Source organism: Periplaneta americana, chromosome 14, assembly GCF_040183065.1.
Source record: "Periplaneta americana isolate PAMFEO1 chromosome 14, P.americana_PAMFEO1_priV1, whole genome shotgun sequence".
Lineage (NCBI taxonomy): Eukaryota > Metazoa > Arthropoda > Insecta > Blattodea > Blattidae > Periplaneta > Periplaneta americana.
In genome coordinates this window covers 31,068,985-31,088,368 of record NC_091130.1, presented here as the reverse complement: position 1 = coordinate 31,088,368, position 19,384 = coordinate 31,068,985, and the positions used below count along the sequence as shown (strand labels likewise).

The following is a 19,384-nucleotide window of genomic DNA, read 5'->3' as shown; positions in this document are numbered from 1 at the left end:
TTGTGTTAAAAAAATCCTGCCAAATCCTAATTAATCACGTGGTGCTACATTAATAGCAATTGTAATTTTTCACGCCCTTTTCTTTGTTTCTCTTCTTTAAAGTTTAATATCTATGTTTACATATGTATAATAATTTTTTTGAGGATATACCGAGTCCGTAAGGGCTACCCTCAATGGGGGGCAGTTTACTATTATTATTATTATTATTATTTAATCTGGTATTAAGGATACACTATACTGAAATTTCCAAGTTCCATATTTTTAAGGGTACACAATATTGAAATCAATAACTACCATACTTATGAAGCTAGATTCATCTAATTCTGATCACTGGTATATCTGGTTGTTATATTACTGGTTGTTCTGTATGGTTGTGAAACTTGGACTCTCACTTTGAGAGAGGAACAGCGATTAAGGGTGTCTGAGAATAAGATTCTTAGGAAAATATTTGGGGCTAAGAGGGCTGAAGTTACAGAAGAATGAAGAAAGTTATACAACGCAGAACTGCATGCATTGTATTCTTCACCTGGTATAATTAGGAACGTTAAATCCAGACATTTGAGATAGGCAGGGCATGTAGCATGGATGGGCGAATTCAGAAATGCATATAGAGTTTTTGTTGGGAGACCGGAGGGAAGAAGACCTTTAGGGAGGCCGAGACGTAGATGAGAGGATAATATTAAAATGGATTTGAGGGAGGTGGGATATGATGATAGAGACTGGATTAATCTTGCACAAGGATAGGGACTGCTGGCAGGCTTATGTGAGGGCGGCAATGAACCTGCAGGTTCCTTAAAAGCCGTTTGTAGGTAAGTAAGTAAGTAAGTAAGTAAGTATGAAAGTAAGGTATATCTGGTTAATAATGACAAATGTACAAAATTTCATCTGCTTATGATAAATGGTTTGCAATTTATTTATTAAAATACTGAATCACTTTATATAAAAAGTCCTTTGCGCCATAATTTACATTATTCTTAACTGATATTCACTTATATGGATCCTTACATACATGGAATCAAAACTTACTATAGGGTTTTGCTGTAAAATTAATCAGTAAATTACTAGAATTTTTATTATAAAAAATAAGAATATTAATAATCATAAAAAATTCGTACTAATTTACGATTCACTGTACAGAAAAACCCAATAGTAATGTTTGTTCCAATGTATACAGAGTGTAAGGGGTATAAGTGCCATTATTTTAGCTGATGATTATTCGTGTCATAAGGAAGAAAAAATGTCCTTATAATCTTTCTAATTGTAATATTTAACGAATTATTAAAGTTTACAATATCAGATGTTTTGCAATGTTGCTGGACGGGGAGGTGGGGTTTATAAGTACACAGTACAGCCACAGTCTACTATATACAGTCGCGAAGCTTGAGGTGATTTTTTGCAAATCTCGTGATAAAGCGCTCCAAGCGGTTAGCAACTAGAAACAATAGACTGTCCACGGTCGACTTTGGACTGAATCGTATTTCCATCAAGTGCTAGCTCGTTGCTTATTTGACATTGATGCTTGTGAAATGTTCGTTATTGGTTGTAATGAAAATGTTAATGGCTAAAATACAATAATTGGAGTAATAATATTTTACTAGAGACGTAGAAAAATTAAGTTTGTTTTAATGCAAATTATTGATCACGTTTTATTTTCAATTCTGGTGGGATTATTATTGATTAGGCCTACTTTTTTTTTCAAAGGATATGTTTTTAATTACAGCTGTTAATTTTGTTGTTATTTTTATTTGTTACTTTATTAGAGACGTAGAAAAAGTCTGTTACAATAAAATTTATTAATCACGTTTTATTTCCAATTCTGATGTGATTATTATTGCTTAACCTCAACTACGTAAGCCTACACTACAAGTACCGGTACACGTACATAAGTTAATCCATTAATTCATATTTCCATTATTGTTGTTGTAAAGGGAAATGCAAATTAATATTTATTGGTTTCATAGTTAATTATCGCTATAATCTTAAATGAGTGAAGCGATTATAGTAAATTTCAGTTCGTTTTGCACAAACAAAAATAATATTAACCTATTTCTTGCAGGTATCTTCGAGTTTATGGTGGAATTTAATATACTTCATTAAAATAATAAATTAACTTTATGGACTTAATATTTCAATAATGGAAGGAAGGTGTTAATTTTTCCAAAAGAACACAACGAAAGTGTAACATATTTTGTCGGCTGCTAGGAGAGAGATCTGCGATGATTAGGCGATAGTAGCGATCCTAGTGGTGGGCAACTATCCATGTTTGCATTTTTACTACATATTGAGCTTCGCGACTGTATATAGTAGACTGTGGTACAGCTCAAGAGGGTACAGACATACCGGTACAAAACAGATGCTCTGTTCTAATGCAGGAGCGGACCATGATAATACTGTTGTTTACATAAAACGAGCAGCAAATACAAACTTTCAATCTCATTAATAGAACATTATGGTAAATTTACATTTTATGTAACAATATTGCTCTATTTTTTTTGTACGCCTAAAAAATAAACAATAATGGTTTTCTGCACAAAATCACACGAACTTTTTTTCTAATGCAAAATTTTAATCTCTCCCGCTTCCATAAAGCAGTATCATTTTTAAACAAATTTCTGGTTGTGTGATTTTCGAAAAGGGGTAAGAGGCTCCCAGTTTCTAAAAATCGTTGAGAAACTGCTACAAAAGTTCGCTGATTAGGTAACCTTCTTTGAGGAAAATGTTGATGGTACATCCTTCTTGCTTCACTTGAATTACAACGACTTTCTCCATAAATTAATAACAAATGATATTCCTAAACTGTAAATGGCATTGTAAGTTGTTTATCGAATACCCTGTACTGAACTGTCATCCACTCTGCAGTAGATCTATGGACAGGGAGCTTGAACTCAGCTGACTTGTACGTCTGTGCAGAGTACTGCCTGCTGAACATGTTGCTACGTCTCTCAAGCCGGAATATTAACAAATTTAAGCATGCATTTTTATTTAATTTTACGAAAACGTAATAGAACACACAAATATTTATTTAAACTAATATTAACTCATTGCTTGATATACCTACTGACGTAATAGTTTTCGTAATTTTACTATGTTTTCGTAATTTTACTAATCATATAAGCAGTATAACGCAAATGAAATAGGAAAAGAAATTTTTTTTTCTGGGAAAACTATCAAGTTTCGACCCTATGTTGTATGGAAATTTTTTTATCCTGTAGACTGTCCCCGATGACTGTGAAAAGGACGACACTCATACTCCTTACACTCTGTATAAAGAATCATATAAGTGAATAACAGTTAAAAATAATGTAAATTGTGGTGCAAAGGACTAAGAGTCTTACGGTTGTGACTCAAGAGAACACTGTAAGCGGTTAATCATTGAATTTGGAATTTTGACCCTTTCTTCAATGTATGTTTTTGCTAACATTATGTTCGCATATGAAAATTTACATTAATATGATTCTGGTAATATGGTAAATTCTCATGAGACTAGAAATAACCATAACCTAATTGTTCCTAAAACTGTTTCCAAAAGCTGAGAAATATGTTATGTTATATTCTTGTTAAATAATAATGGACATCACATAGTGTTACATTCATTAATCAAAACAGACAGATCGTTTTAGGAATACTAAGTTACTTCTTCATGGTTATTGGTCAACATTCTTTTATGAAAAAGTCTGAGTTTCAGTGCAGTTTCTCTGTTGTTCTAATGGAAGTCTATGTACCATTTCCTACTTACTTGACAAAGCTGTTTACAAGCGCATTGAATTACCATGAAACAGTATCTTCCTTAAACAGTATCATGTCTAACTTTTCAAGCAGCCACCACTTCAATGGAGTGTTAGTTTTGTTGATGGAGCTAATTGTGAACTCACTAACTTGTGTTAGTTATGATGACAGAACGTTCCTAATAACCACTACACCAACATAAAGTGCTTTAAACTTCTTACAAAATATAAATAATTAAACAATTCTAAAAGAAAATGTTATTCGAGTCTTCTGGTTTTACAGTCGAAAAATTACTAGGATAGCATCATTTAAAACAAATCACAGTCGACTCACTTCATCACAGCCATACATAATAATCATAACAACATATATCACAAATCTAATGAAGTTAATGCAAGGATATTACATACATAAACAGTATAGCCATCAATTTATTATTGCATTACTTTCCTAATTCACCATGAGTTGTTCATTTTTTCCATCTTATTATGACTCAGATATCAAATCATTTATAAACTTGACAAGTTTCAGTTAGACCAAATAAACTGATGATATATATGTTATGTTGCTCCTAATATATTTATAAACACATTACAACCATAAAATAAAGATTTTTTCCCTTACCTATAGAAACGTTTGGTGATACACTGCGTTCATCTGGTGACAATGGAGGCTGTTTTAGTTTGTCATCTTGGAAACTGAAAAGTACAAGCAATATGTTACAAATCATGAATAGAAACTGAACGTACGTGCTTTTATTAGCATAATAAAATAATAAGTATTTCGTGATAATAAGCATACTCGTGAATCCACAATATAATTTTGTTCAGTTCTAAATATCGTAGCATTTTCAATGCTAGTTGCGAATTTTTAAAAGAATGGCAGGTCATATATGAGAAAAGCACGACAGTCAATATAATATATCAATAACCTCTACATAGTTCGAACACATGAGAAATAAATCATATCAAAATATACAAGAGATGTTTTATCTTGGGGCACATTTTTCATTTTAATTTTTGCAAATTTCTTTCACTGAGGCCTCAGAACTTCTTATGGATTCTCGATGATAACTTTTGATTATATATAAGCTAAACAAATTATTTCTTGGTTCATTATTGGACCCATTTGTTTGAAATTTCTAACATCTGCAGAAGTATCCCCATGTATAACGAAGGTTATACCTAGGGACATAATTCACAGTTAATTCCCGATTTACCACGAAAATCGTCTGTAGCTGCATTCAGATTGGCAACAGGTCATGACTGTTTGGCCAAACACCTGCATAGAATTGGAATATATCAGTCCCCTAACTGCCCACTGTGCAACTCAAACCAAGAAATGGATTCGGAACACTTCAAAATCTGTGCTTCAGTGGCTGACCATGATAATATCTTTGAAAAATATTGGAGTGCAAGAGGTCAAATGATTATTGTCAAATGCCTGGCATTAGGAAACAACAACAACATATCTAGGGACAGGACATGTTTTATGTTGGTACGGCTGTGTGTATCTACTAGAGATAATATAAACTGAATACAAATTTCGAATAAAAATGGTCTGATTTTGAGACATAAAAATCAAATATCATATAGGCTACACTGTCATAAACAGAAATAACTAGATGAGAGAGAATAATTATAGAAAGGAAAATATTCTGGACTTTTATTATAGCTTCTCTAAATCGAGATTCTTTAATTAATTTACGTAGTTACAGTTTGAAGATTGTGCCCTCTATATGTAAACTGAAAATTGCGAAATTAAGTTAAAAACACATCACCAACATGCAACATTTTTCTTCAGGTACCATGTTATAGTTATATCAAACTCCTTTGTGTGGACTTTTTCCACAATTTTTTAACAAATATTTTAATACATTTCGATTCATAATATTGTGTTTCTATTTCACACGTTTATTAGAAGTTACCATGAATTACGATAAGAGACATTTTAACATATTATCGTGGTCTGGTGCTTTTTTCACTTTCTTTTGTTTGAATGTTATGAGATACTGCTGAACTAATGACGTGACAGGTATAAAAACCAAATAAACACAAAATTAAAATGAAGAAAAAGTACAAGTCGAAACTTAGGTTCTCAACTGCATGTGAACGAAACTAATATAATACGCAAATGACTCCTAAATTCGTAATTGACTATTTATGACTTTTTTTTAAATTTTATACCATTATCTCCTGGCTTAATCACCTCATAAGTGATGCCTGTTTGGTAATCACTTGTGAGGCTCAGACCTGTCTTCGGATAGTTGATTAAACAACACCAACAAAATAATCTAGTTTAATTACTAATGAAGTAAAAGAACAATTATTTTGTATAAAAACTGATGTTTAAGGGTGTGGGCACAGCCAAGGGAAAGACTGTCTGCAGCATGTGTCCAGGAAGTTGATAAATTTGGTACGGGTTCCACAATGGTCTGGGCCGGGATTATGTACAACAATCGTATGGACCTCGTAATTGTTCCCCAGCTACTGAATACTGTCCGGTTTATGGAGGACATTCTGTAAGAACATGTAGTGCCTTCTACCATTGGAGTAGACCCTGGATTTCTGTTTTTCAGGATAATGCCACAGCACATTCTGCGGCTGTCACCAGGAATTTCCTAAGGGAGAATGAGATTGAGGTATTGGAGTGGCCAGCAATCAGCCCGGACCTGAACCCAATTGAACACTTGTGGAATATTCTAGATAGGAATGTCAGGAACCGACCTGCAGCTCCACAAACACTGCAGGAACTTAGAGGTGCTCTAAAGGAGGAATGGGAGAATATCACCCAAGAGGAAATCCAGAATCTCGTAAGGAGTATGCCACAAAGGTACCAAGATGTCATCAAATGTCGTGGAGGCCATACACGATACCAGATCTTTATAAAGGTTGTTTAAGTTTGAAAGGAACAGGCTGGAAAAGAAATAGGCCTCTCAACGAGAGGAAAACAAAATATATGTTGGCAGATAATGGAAATATAGTTGACAAGATAGACAGCCTGCAGATATCAGATTATAATCTTGAGAAAGTTGACAACTTTACATATTTGGGATCAGTGGTCACTAGTGATAATAACATGTCCAAATGAAATCTCTAATCGATTAATGAAAGTAAACAGAGCATATTTTTGCATGAAATATCACTTTAGTTCGCATGCTCTATCCAGGAAAGTAAAAAATTATTCTTTACAAAACATTAGTGAGACCAGTTTTGACATGTGCGGCAGAAACGTGGTCAATCTCCAAAAACGATGAAAAAAGATTGGAGATTTTCGAAAGAAAGATTCTGTGAAGGATCTATGGCAATTTGAGGAAGGTCTCTGGAGGAGGAGATGCAATTATGAATTATATAGACTTCTAGGAGAGCCAAATATAATCAATACAGTTAAAACAAGCAGATTGAGGTGAGCAGGACATGTAATACGCATGGACCCAAGTGAACCTTGCAAAAAAAATTGTAATAACAAATCCGGGAGGTCAGAGAAGACGGGGTCGACAGCACTTGCAGTGGATTGATGGAGTGGAAGAGGATGCCAGAAAGTTGGGGTGCAAGAATTGGAAGGCTGCTACACAAGACAGAGACGGATGGCGACAATTACTAAGGGAGGCCCAGGCCCACCAAGGGCTGTAGCGCCAATGATGAAGATGATGAAGTTTGAAAAGTTAAGACAAGATTTAGAATTTTTTAATGAAGTTGTTAGTTGGCATTAAAATTCATTAGGCCTACTCATTTGTTTTTATTGACATGGTGGCACAAATAATGTATTTATTATTTTTCCTGTCTGTACCCTTATCCAATGAAAAACAATATTTATGTAATTCATAGTGTTCCCCTAATTGTTTTGAGCAGTGTATAATCACTTACCCAGAACTAGTGGTCTTGACTGGTGAAAGTGGTGGTGATTCTGTTGTTTTCTCTTGTCTCGTTGATGGTGTTTGTCCAGCTCGAACAGGAGGAGGTGGAGGGGACACAGTGGGGGACCTCACAGGCCGGGTAGCACTGAACGAGGCACTTCGAGCTGCAGGGTTTGTAGCGGGCAGGGCGCTGTTTGGTGTCAGCTTCTGAGCTTGCGGTTCGGAGCCCACTGAGGGTAACTTGTTACCTGTGCCACCAGCACTCAACCCCACTCGCACTTCTGTTTTGTTAGGGTCACTGTTGTACCGTGTTGAACGCGATTTCGAGAAATGTGAAGTCCAGTTCCTCTGTTTCTCTATCAGTTCTCTACTGTTGAATTTTCTTTCCGGTTTCTCTGGTTTCTCGGGCTTCTTCGTCAAATTTGTCACTCCAACAGAGCGTGATTTTTCCTCACTTGGCGTCTTCTCATTTTCAGTCTTAATGATCCCGTTTGAGTGATTACTGTCAACTGTCTTCCCAGTTGTACGAACACCGCGTGGCTGTTGTGTTAATCTGTCTGTGACAGATGTTGGGATTGTTGTCAACACCTGTGTCGGTGGCACTGCTACTTCTTCGTCTACCAGATCCGGACCACCATTTGTTTGATGGCCGTTAGTGGCATGCACCTTTCGTCCATCTATCTCTGATGTACCACTGCTTACAATACCGAATAACGATCCCCCACCTGTGGAGACACTGTCACCAATCCCCCGATCTCTGGGTGAAGGTGAGCGAGAAGAGTGATGTGAACCTATTGCTGTTCGAGGTGAGCGTACAGGAGACGTACCAGTAGAGGAGTTGTCTGAGCTTGACCTGGAGCGCAGACCATGCAGACCTTGAGTCACGGGCAACTTGGGTCCTGTGGTGATGGTAGGAACTGTGACTGGCTTCTCTGGTTTAGCGGTGGCACTGACAACACCACGACCATCTTCTGCACCCAGCTTCTCAAAAAGTGCGCGGGCATTATTGAATCTTGCAACATGGCTCTCAGTCCTCACTACTGTCACCTGAGTTGGAGAGTCACGGGGTGTTGACGGCTCTTTCAATGCTTCCTCACTGCCTGTACCTGCTCTTCTTCGCTCCAGCTTAGGTGAAGAGTCGGACGGTTTGTTCCGCATGGGAGTAGAGTTGCTGATTAGCACTTCGGTTTCCTTGGCTGGCACCATGCTTTGAAAGATATTGGCAATCTGGGATACTTTAGATCCCACCAGTCTCGATGGTTTCTTTTCCTCCATTACTGGTTTCTTGCACAAGTCCTGCATCAATGAAAAAGAATAAAAACAGTTAATGTACATGACTGTATACAAATAAGAACACTTTAATGTCATCACTTCTGTTGCAGACTTCTCACATAGCTAACATGTTCAAATTATTCAGTATTCAAAGACTATATTCAAATTAGTAATAACTGTTCTCCATTGTTTCCGTAAGTAAACTTTACTTTCTAGAATTAATAAATTCATAGTGGATAATGACGATGATTAGGGTCCTTCCATTGCAAATCTTGAATATATGTATTTAAATTCATTTTAATGTCGAACAATTATGACGCTTATTATCAAAACCAATGACCAGGCTTCGAGACTTTGGACCCGATACAATAAGTTTACACTATAGGTTGTTGACTCGCTGCAGGTAGTGAAAGGTAACAACGTTGCTATTTAGAATAGAGTACGGTAGTATGGGGAAACACACATATTATGTACATTCTGACAATATCAAGAGAATATGAAAAGCATTTATTCTCCTGTCTTGTATAAGCATTTGTGATTAATTATACACAGTGTTAATGGTGAAAATAAACATGTATCAATTTTAATTTCTTCATCTATCCTATTGGTCGTATTTAGAAAGAACAGTTACAGTACCGAATTGCAATGTACTACAAGATACATTTTCAGTGTCTCAAACGTAAATCTTTTTCGGTTATCTGCCATACACAGTTTTTATTGTGAAAAGCTGTGCTCTACATCGTATGCTGTGATAGGAGCAAAACGAAAAAACCTAACATCATTGCAGTCTCTAAGAGACAGTCCTTTATTCTCGGGTGACTCCATGTCTACTAATTTGCAATTTATATTGCACAATGTTCCATATCCGTTATTTTTACATAAAATTGATTTCCACTTCTGTTTCACACTTTCAATAACCGGTGTACTTGGTGTCTCATTAATTCTCTGTGTCATTTCCTCAACTAATTTGAGGGCTTCCGGCATCTCTTGCTCTGACTTTTCTAACCGTGTAATAGTTTCAGACACAGTTTGAAAATAGGTTTGTATGAAAACCAAATTATTCGTCAGAACCTTCAAATCTAGAACGTTTTTCTTTGCGTATATGTTGGCATTCATTCTACTGTACCCCCACCCACTGTAGCCTACGCTTTACCATTATACTCAGTACGCCATTATGTGGATTTCCCACTGAACTGCTCTATTGGGTCCGAAGTCTCGAAGCCTGCCAATGACAGTGCCAACTTTTTTGATTTAGGGGAATATTCGAGTGGGAAAAATATTCAAGGTGGGCAAAATTTCTTCCTTGTGCCCCACGTGACTGAGAATAAATCATTATTGGTTAAGGTAAAAAAGTGGTTTTGATAATTAATAAATATTAATAGTGACTACCATACTATTTATTTCCCCATTTGTTAGACAAAAATAGACACGAAGAAATTAAGATTTAATGAAGTTTGACCAAATTACAACATTAAATTTCTCATTTTAAGCATAATTGGAGAGGCTGTGAGGTAACTAAGAAAAACTTGTTACCTAAATGTAACAATAATTAAAATGAAGAGTAAAAATTGGGTGGACTTGTTCTGAAACAAGTATTAGTTGTAATTTCAATGTCTGTATGGAATTTGAGAAAGGGGTCAGAAGACTGGACAAAAGTAGGAGTGTAGTAAATAAAATAATACCAGGGCGCTTCGGGAAAAGTTTATTATTATTATTATTATTATTATTATTATTATTATTATTATTATCATTATGGATCCATTTAACGTGTAATATATATTTTGAAGTTTTATATCAGTTTTCATTTATATCTTTTGTTTAAATATGTATTTTAATATTATTCTCGCTCATTATGCTATGTAGTTTAGTCATCCATTTTATCCCGTCCATTCATTGTCATTATTGTCGTATTATAATCTTGTATATCTTTGTAATATTATTTTATATGATTCCATTCTTCATTCATGATTCCATTATTTCATTTCTAATTATCATTTTAATTAATTGCCATTAATTTAATTATTTCTTTGTACTTTTATTGTAAATTATTGCTAATGTTTTTGTTATATTGTTTGTGCTGAACTGTAATTGGCCTCTGGCTGCTGTACAGCACATTAAATATAAGTAAATAAATAAATAAATAAATAAAATTATTATTATTACGGTAAAATCCGACCAGACACTCAAGAACTGCGTGTAAACTATTTACAGGGACTGCATATTACACGAGTATTCTAATTTTGATTCATATACAGTACCGGTACTGTATCTATTATCATTTTCTTATTGAATTACATCATTTATGGACAGTAGTAGTGTTTTACCTCATTACATTATAAGTCAAATACATATACTTAGTACTGGTAGGCCTACAAAACATGAATTTACACTGAATGATGCATCATCAAAACAAGAGCTTTCCGTTTAATACATATTGTAATCACAATCACAGACACTTCAATACACCAAAGGAAGCAAACTGACCAGCAAAAATGATATAGATATCCTGAGTTCTTTGTAATCTTTCAGTAATGGAAGCTCTGACATCAAGTTTTCAAAGTGCCACTCACCTTTCAGTACTACAAGTGTAAAGTTATAAAGAATCATTTTACAAACGAACACTATAAAGAACATAACATGAACACTCAGTACACACAAATGCCAATGTTAAATGAGAATGAGGAGCAGATAGAGCTCAATCGGAAGAGATAAGATATGATATAAAAAGTAGCTACAAGTATCAGTCGTCATTCTTGGGAACAGATACAATTCCATTAAGATTACAGATTTATATACTAAATATGTACGGGTAACAAGAGCTGCATTCCCATGCCTGTATTAAATACTTTATTATATAAAATGACTGAGCTTCACAGCATCTGACTACAATGAAAAATACTGTAGAATTCATTGATAACCTTCTAGTACATTTTCAAGGGTATCGGTAATGTAACTTCCATGTTTCACATTTATCTTGAACTGTGTTTACTGAAGGTTGGACCAACTTAAGAATTTTATGAGTTATCTCTACACACCTCTAAAATATTAACCAGTTTAAACACAATAGATTCTGTCACTTATAATCTTAATTCGGTATTTCTGTACCTAACACAAAGTAACGACAATAAGTTGCATTATTAAATGCCTACACATTCAAATATACCGATATTTTAACATGCATCTTGATTTTATTTATGTCGAAAAATCTGATTAACTGTTTAAAATACGGTAGAAAGTCAGCATGTTTTGTTTACGTCTTTTATACTTTGTATAAAGCGGTAAACAAGTGGATAACTAAAAAGTAACATTATCAAAATCCAGTATTTTGATAAGGTATGCAATATCTTCAAAGTTTTAAAGTCATAACTTATTGATATTTGAAAAATTTTGTTTATGGCGTAAATGAAGTTATAATAAGAATATTAAATTACATTAATACATTACATTATTATATACCTGTACCTAAGACATTTGAAAATTACTTGTGTTGTGTCAAGATGTTTATAAGTATGTAAAAATAAACAGTGCAATGTAAATCGCACATACTTTCTCGTTATACACAGCTTTAAATATTTAAAAGAGTTGTTTTGCAATATATTACAAGGTAATTATGCAGAGGGTTTCTGGAATGGACACCTGACGTAATTTCTAAGTACCGGTACCTATGCTACAGTGGCGGCTCCTGGATATTTCTTAAGAGGAGGAAGGAAGTTAACAGCACCAAATGACACCTTCTTGAATGAAACATGCTACAAATTAGCCTACATGCATACATGTAAGACCAAGTAGTGTTGGGGTTGGCCTTTCCTTCTGTATAGCAATAATCTGTTCTTGTAAACTAAGTTTCCTAAATTGTCCAAAATATATTATGTTTTCACTTCCATTCATTGTTGAATAATTGCACAAATTAACAATTACAAGGAAATTCACAACCTCGTAGCATTTTTCGAGCACACTACAGCATCACACGTGTTGGAAGAGACTAGCTACTAACTCGTAACAAGAACCGTTTTACGGAAATGGACATGGGAATGGGAAATAATATGAGGAAAGCGAGAACACTGCACCCACCCACGTGGTCTGTGTTGCCACATGTACATTTTACAAGTTCAGTATCACATGCTTTTGAAGAATGTCAGTTCTTGTAAAGTCATACTATCATTATTGTTCAAAGCTGCCGGTGGCCATTAATTTTTTATGTTAAAAATGATGTAGTGTGGAGTACCTACTTTCAGTTTCAAATATATTTGTACAAAACTGACAACTTGACTGTTGCCCTGTCTAGTAAACAATGAATAGAAGTGAATTTCAGGGGCCAACTACGTAAAACTACTTCCTCTTTGTTTTACATAAACCCGACTTTAACTTTCAAATATCCACGAAAGTTTCAAACCATGAATAGTAGCCTATATAAAGTGCAATGAATAATATTTTTGATTTATGATTTAAAAAAAAGTTTACATGGTGTCTTTCATATCGTTGCGTTAAAACTGTTTTTGTTGTGTCTCCTCCTAGATGTGTTTTAGTCTGGTTGAATGTAACATCGTTAGGTGGCAGCGCAGCGGTAGCGAGCTTGCTGCACGATCAATCGGTTTCTATTTCTTGCCCATGACTGATTCAGAGGAGGATCTCCTCCCTCTCCGTTCATTTACTTGCTTTAAAACTCTGCTTCTTTCTCCGCCCGCTAGTGCGCTGTTGTCTATGTGTGTTAACTGCAGTAGAGGAGGAATGGAGTGCCTTTCCTCTACACAGACAATCTCGCATCTTTCTCACAGTTTTCTACAGCACATGAGCGCGCGTCGTTTAAACTCGATCAACCGAGTTTTTCTTATAGCTGTGAACTTAAAAATTATCGAATCTTCCTCGAATTTCAAGGCACATATTTTATTTGGTATTTACTTTCAAAAGAAGAAAATGTGAGGAGGACGTTCCTCCCTTCCCTCCCCCGAGGAACCGCCACTACTATGCTACCTCTCTGGGTTGTACATGCAAAATGTACCAGTATGTACTACAAACTTTTCTAAATGGCAGCACTACATTGCTCTTACTATAGCCAATCAATTGACTTCATATTAATTTTGTGAAGCAACATATGTCAATTATTCTTAGTTTTAACGTGCTACAATTACTTTTGTGAATGGAAAACTTGCATCATATATGACATTATTCAGAACTTCCAACATTGAAATAAAAAAATTAGATGAAAAAGTGAAACGGGATTAACAGAAACTTTATAATTGCGTGAAACGTTTATCTCGGTATGCTGTTGTTGTGCTAATTAGTTTTTATGTATATCTATTATCAAGTCTGTTACATTTGCATGCATGATGGGTTCATTCATTTTAGAGGTTAGTTCACTTTATTAACGTATAAAAGGATTGTCTAGTTTACTTTCATATTCTCCTTGCCTAAATGAACTCGTCCAATAATTGTTATAGTATGACGTTACTTCTCACTCCCCATTCCTAAGCAATGAGAACAAGTGACATCAGATGTTGAAAGTCTTCTATAATAATATACCCGCTATCTGTTTTTCTCTGCGATCTGCATCAGTGCAGACAGAGATGTCAACAGAAAATGTGACCAGATTTGTCGAATTTGATTGCCTATGTGGACTGTTGGTCATTATACTGGCTTCAGATCTGGAGGTCCCAGGTTCGATTCCCAGACGCCTTTCTCGGAGAATTTTCTTTGAGGAAGATAAATTGCCTGGGTGTCTGAAAATTTGTATGAATGTGTGATTGCGAGTGTGTCTGGTTATTAATTAACCAATATTCAAATTATAAAATACAATTTATTAACAGGACTGTTGCTGGGCAGAAATCTGAATACAAGTTTCAATGTCACACTGTAACGCCATCAGTTAGCACAACGAGAAATTACTAATAGATGCTAGAGAGTTAACAATGAATCTAAAAGAAAAAAAAAAGAAAATCGACTGCCAAGCAAATAAACGTTTCACATTAAATAATGTTTAAGGGATGATGCTGAGCAACGTATCATAATTTTGCTATTTTTCCTAAAAACTATAAACAAATTTAATTATTTCTAGTATAAATCCAGCCTGCCTGCAATCTAGAAGGAAAGACTATTATGCAAGCAGACAGCACGCCAGAAACCCTTTTTTCATCATCAGACTGGAAATGTGCATATTTTTTTAATTCTCTAAACCAGCGTTGCTCAAACTTTTTTGAAGTGAGAACCACTTTTTAAAATCAGAACAGTTCCGCAGACCACCTTACTCTTGTTCCCTTCGAAAGCAAATTTATCATTTTCATAATATATTTTGATACCAGTATACTTATATTTTAAAACTGAATTAAGGTTCGATACTTTGGTCTTCGGTTATGAATTCGGGTGGTCCCTGGCTGGGTTACAGGCGCGGCGCCAGATGTCCAGGGAAAAGATGGCGAGAAACACCACGTGTATAGTGCTTTGAATTCCTATTTTGTTGCTGAGAGTAGAGAGAGAGAGTACTGGAAGAAAACGTGAAATTCGAATGCCATGTGTAATTTCCAAACTCTGCGATTTTAAGCTATAGTGTGATACGCAATTTGTTTGAATTTTATTTTTTCTTCTATCTTTTTGAAGGACCACAAAAACAGACTCGAGGACCACAGGTGGTCCGCGGACCACAGTTTGAGAAACGCTCCTCTAAACAAATCTTTTTTGCAGCATCAAAATTTCCTTCTATACGTTGTATAAGGAGAAAGTATGAAGGGCATATACATTACTGTCAAGGAAAGCATGTTGGTCTGCAAAAGATTTTTCTCTGGAACAGACAACTCTTCTGAAGATGAATATTAACAGTTCATGAACAATCCAGGATTAAATTTAAAACGTCCATAACCTCAATTTTGTGCTCAATGTAACAAAGTAAACCTGAAATCAAGGCACTAAAAGAAGATATGATATGAAATATGAAAATTTAAGTGCCCAATAAGAAAAAGAACACCAAGAAAAGTTCAAGAAGACAAATACTACTACATGAAAAGACTACAAAAAAACTGGAAATAAATTACTACAAAACATTTCAAATATAATGCTGATGATACATTTAATCAATATTTGTTTCAAAATAAATTCAGAATGTAAAGCACTTATAATATAAGACTTCAACGCTACTGACGCAAACAACAATAATGTATGACACTCTTCAATGCACTGTATATAATTACAATAATAAATCAAACAGTTACAGTCTTTGCAGCTGTTGCACTCCACCATTAAAGGACAAAATAACCAACCTGCCTACTACAAAAGAGAAAATTATATGCAATAACAAGTTTAAAATCACACACATACGTCAGTGGTTCCCAATGTTCTAGAGTACAGTCACTTCAAATCTCTCTCTTAAAATTCTCGCTCACAGAAATAATATGTAATTTTTATAATATACTGGTACCAGTATTTAATTGCTTTGATAGCAAATTTCAGAAATAAAATGTTTAAAATATACCGTACCCATATAGGATTCATAATCTATTAGATCATAGATGAATAAAGATTAAGAAAAAAACAAATAGAAATTATATGTCGTGTTAAGAGATTTTCACGTGTTTGCACATCCAGAAAATATGTGAATATTGGCACATTAATGAACTTATGAATTTTAGCATTTCAAGATGAAGTTACTTACAATAACGACTTTTAGAGAACCCGGAGTTTCATTGCCACCCTCACATAAGTCTGCCATTGGTCTCTATCCTGACCAAGATTAATCCAGTCCCTGCCATCATATCCCACCTCCCTCAAATCCATGTTAATTTTATTCTCCCATCTACGTCTCGGCCTCTCGAAAGGTCGTTTTCCCTCAGATCTTCCAACTAACGCACTATATGCATTTCTGGATTCACCCATACGTGCTACATCTCAAACATCTGGATTTAATGTTCCTAATTATGTAAGGTGAAGAATACAATATGTGCAGTTCTGCACTGTGTGACTCTCTCCATTCTCTTATAACTTCATCTCTCTTAGCCCCAAATATTTTTCTAAGCACCTTATTCTCGAACACCCTTAACCTCTGTTCCATTCTTAAAGTGAGAGTCCAAATTTCACAACCATACAGAACAACTGGTAATATAACTGTTTTATAAATTCTAACTTTCAATTTTTTTGAAGGACGGATGACAAAAATGTCTCACCCAAATAATAGCAAGCATTTCCCATATTTATTCTGCGATTAATTTCCTCTCAAGTGTATTTATATTTGTTACTGTTGCTCCAAGATATTTGAATTTTTCCACCTCTTCAAAGGATAAATTTCCAATTTTTATATTTCCATTTAGTACTACGTTCTGGTCACGAGACATAATCATATACTTTGTATTTTCGGGATTTACTTTCAAACCTATCTCATTACTTGCTTCAAGTAAAGTTCTCGTGTTTCTCTTAATGGTTTGTGAATTTACTCCTAACATATTCACGTCATCCACATAAAAAAGCAGCTGATGTAATCCATTCAATTCCAAACCCTTTCAGCTTTTCTGGACTTTCCTAATGACATATTCTAGAGCAAAGTTAAAAAGTAAAGGTGATAGTGCATCTAACTTTTATAATATACAGTATTTAATTGCTTTGATAGCACGGTTCAGAAATAAACTGTTCAAAATACATCGCACCCTTATATAGGATTCAAAATCTATTAGAACTGAATGAATATAAATTAAGATAAAAACAAATGGAAATCATATTTTAGATCGTGTAACAGGTGTACACGTGTTTTCACACCCAGAAAATGAGTAACTACAAACATAAACTTACGAATTTTAGCATTTTAAGATGAAGATAAAAGAAAAATGTATTTTTCGAATCCAATTTTTATTTATTCTAAACTAATATTTCCACACGAATTCTGATGGACAAAATATTTAATTATTAACCAAAAATGTTTTCATTAAAGCAGGTTGAAATGTCTAATCACTCAAGAAAATACTAGTGGAAACACTAGTAATGCCCCACTTCGATTATTTTGATTTTCTACTGACTGACCTCAATGTCAACCAGTCGCAAAAATTACAACGTGTTCATAATTCTTGTGTTCGCTTCGTCTGCGATGTCCGTCGCGCTGACCACATTACCTCATCCTTCCAAACTCTAAACTGGCTACGTTTTAACGAACGTAGAAATTTTCATTCTCTTGTTCTCCTTTTCCAAGTCCTTCACACTTCTATACCTACCTACCTTGCCTCCCGTTTCAGTTACCTGTCATCATATCATAATCTCTTCATAAGCACGCAAAATAGCCGCATACTAGCCATACCAACACATAAGACATCATCGTATTCATCATCATACACAATATCGCTCTCGCGCTTGTGGAATACCCTACCCAGTGACATCAGAGACTGTCGGAATTTAGTAGTGTTCAAAGCAAGCTTATTAAGTATTTTCTTACTGCGTAGGTTTAATTTTTACTTAATCAATAAAAGAAATGCTTGTCTCTTCTTAACTTTTACAATAAACTGCCCAGTTTTTATTAATCAGTTAATCTTTTAGTACTTTAATTTTTATTGTATTTGTAAATTTAATACTAATTGTAATTGTGTTTTTAATATTGTAGTTGTAATCCCCAGGTAGAGGGGAAGAGAAGGCCTGATGGTCTTATCTCTACCAGTTTAAATAAATAAATAAATAAATAATGATGCAAATTTCAAGTCTTCTGATCATACTCTCGAAATCTAATCACATTTAGTTCTAAGTGTTCATAAAAACAAATTAAAGGGATTTCATTTTTATTCCATTTATTTTCTTAGTTTGAAACTTTGGGAACCACTGATACAGAACAATGCACACATGACGAATATCAGTACATTAAATTATCACCTACAGACACAAGTGATGCCTGTTCAAAAAGAGAACACAATTCAGAAACAGAACGTGTCCTCTGGAAAGGCTCATGAGCTGGAATTATGTCTGATGAAGTGTCGAGCTCTTGTGACCGACAACGACGCACAGCTGACTGAGTGCGACTGAATGCGAGAATCTCTCCGCGTACAGAAGGGGATGCAGAAGGCATGTCCTGTGAATTCCAGAACAAACCAAAAACTGATGGATTAAACTCTGCAAACAATCAGAGAAATGTAATGTGATTGTTAACATAATAAACAAAAAATATGTACCAAACACTCATGACCCAACAGCGGCATGCAGCAAGCACATCATCTAGAAAAAAAGCAGTTCATTAATAATGCATGAAGTTAAAACCAAGCAAGGCACTATGTATACATAATATTTCATAATTAATAATGTAGTTACTAAAAATCACACAAGCACAAGATATCAAAGACCACGAATAAAAGTAATCTATACTAATAATAAATCTGTAGCCGAAAATTTTCTGGTAATTTTCGATTTTCCAAAAATAATTGGTCCTAACATATATAATTAACCACCCTCAAACCGAAAATCGTTTTTTTTTTATTTTTGTTTGTATGTCTGTCTGTCTGGATGTTTGTTACCTTTTCACGCGATAATGGCTGAACCGATTTATATGAAAATTGGAATATAAATTAAGTTCGTTGTAAC

At 34.7% G+C, this 19,384-nt stretch overlaps 1 protein-coding gene and 1 long non-coding RNA gene across 13 annotated transcripts in view; one reads left to right on the top strand and one right to left on the bottom strand.

Annotated features, from left to right (window-relative positions):
- The window catches only part of LOC138713242 (uncharacterized), a 35,393-nt gene extending 26,835 nt beyond the window's left edge, over positions 1-8,558 (top strand). For all 4 annotated transcript variants that reach the window (XR_011335799.1, XR_011335801.1, XR_011335800.1 and 1 more), the window contains one exon: positions 6,305-8,558. This is a non-coding gene — a long non-coding RNA (uncharacterized lncRNA). The remainder of the gene's footprint in view (positions 1-6,304) is intronic.
- Positions 1-19,384, bottom strand: part of Spn (Spinophilin) — a 595,298-nt gene that overhangs the window by 101,321 nt on the left and 474,593 nt on the right. For 7 of the 9 annotated variants that reach the window (XM_069845172.1, XM_069845171.1, XM_069845175.1 and 4 more), the window contains 3 exons: positions 18,687-18,878; positions 7,593-8,878; positions 4,351-4,424 (listed from right to left, as the gene is read on the bottom strand). In XM_069845172.1, the coding sequence (XP_069701273.1) occupies positions 4,351-4,424; positions 7,593-8,878; positions 18,687-18,875 (1,549 nt within the window). In that variant the 5' untranslated portion in view covers positions 18,876-18,878. Of the gene's footprint in view, positions 1-4,350; positions 4,425-7,592; positions 8,879-11,424; positions 11,512-18,686; positions 18,879-19,384 lie in introns of those variants that run through there. The other 2 variants (XM_069845179.1, XM_069845178.1) reach the window with 2 other exon arrangements.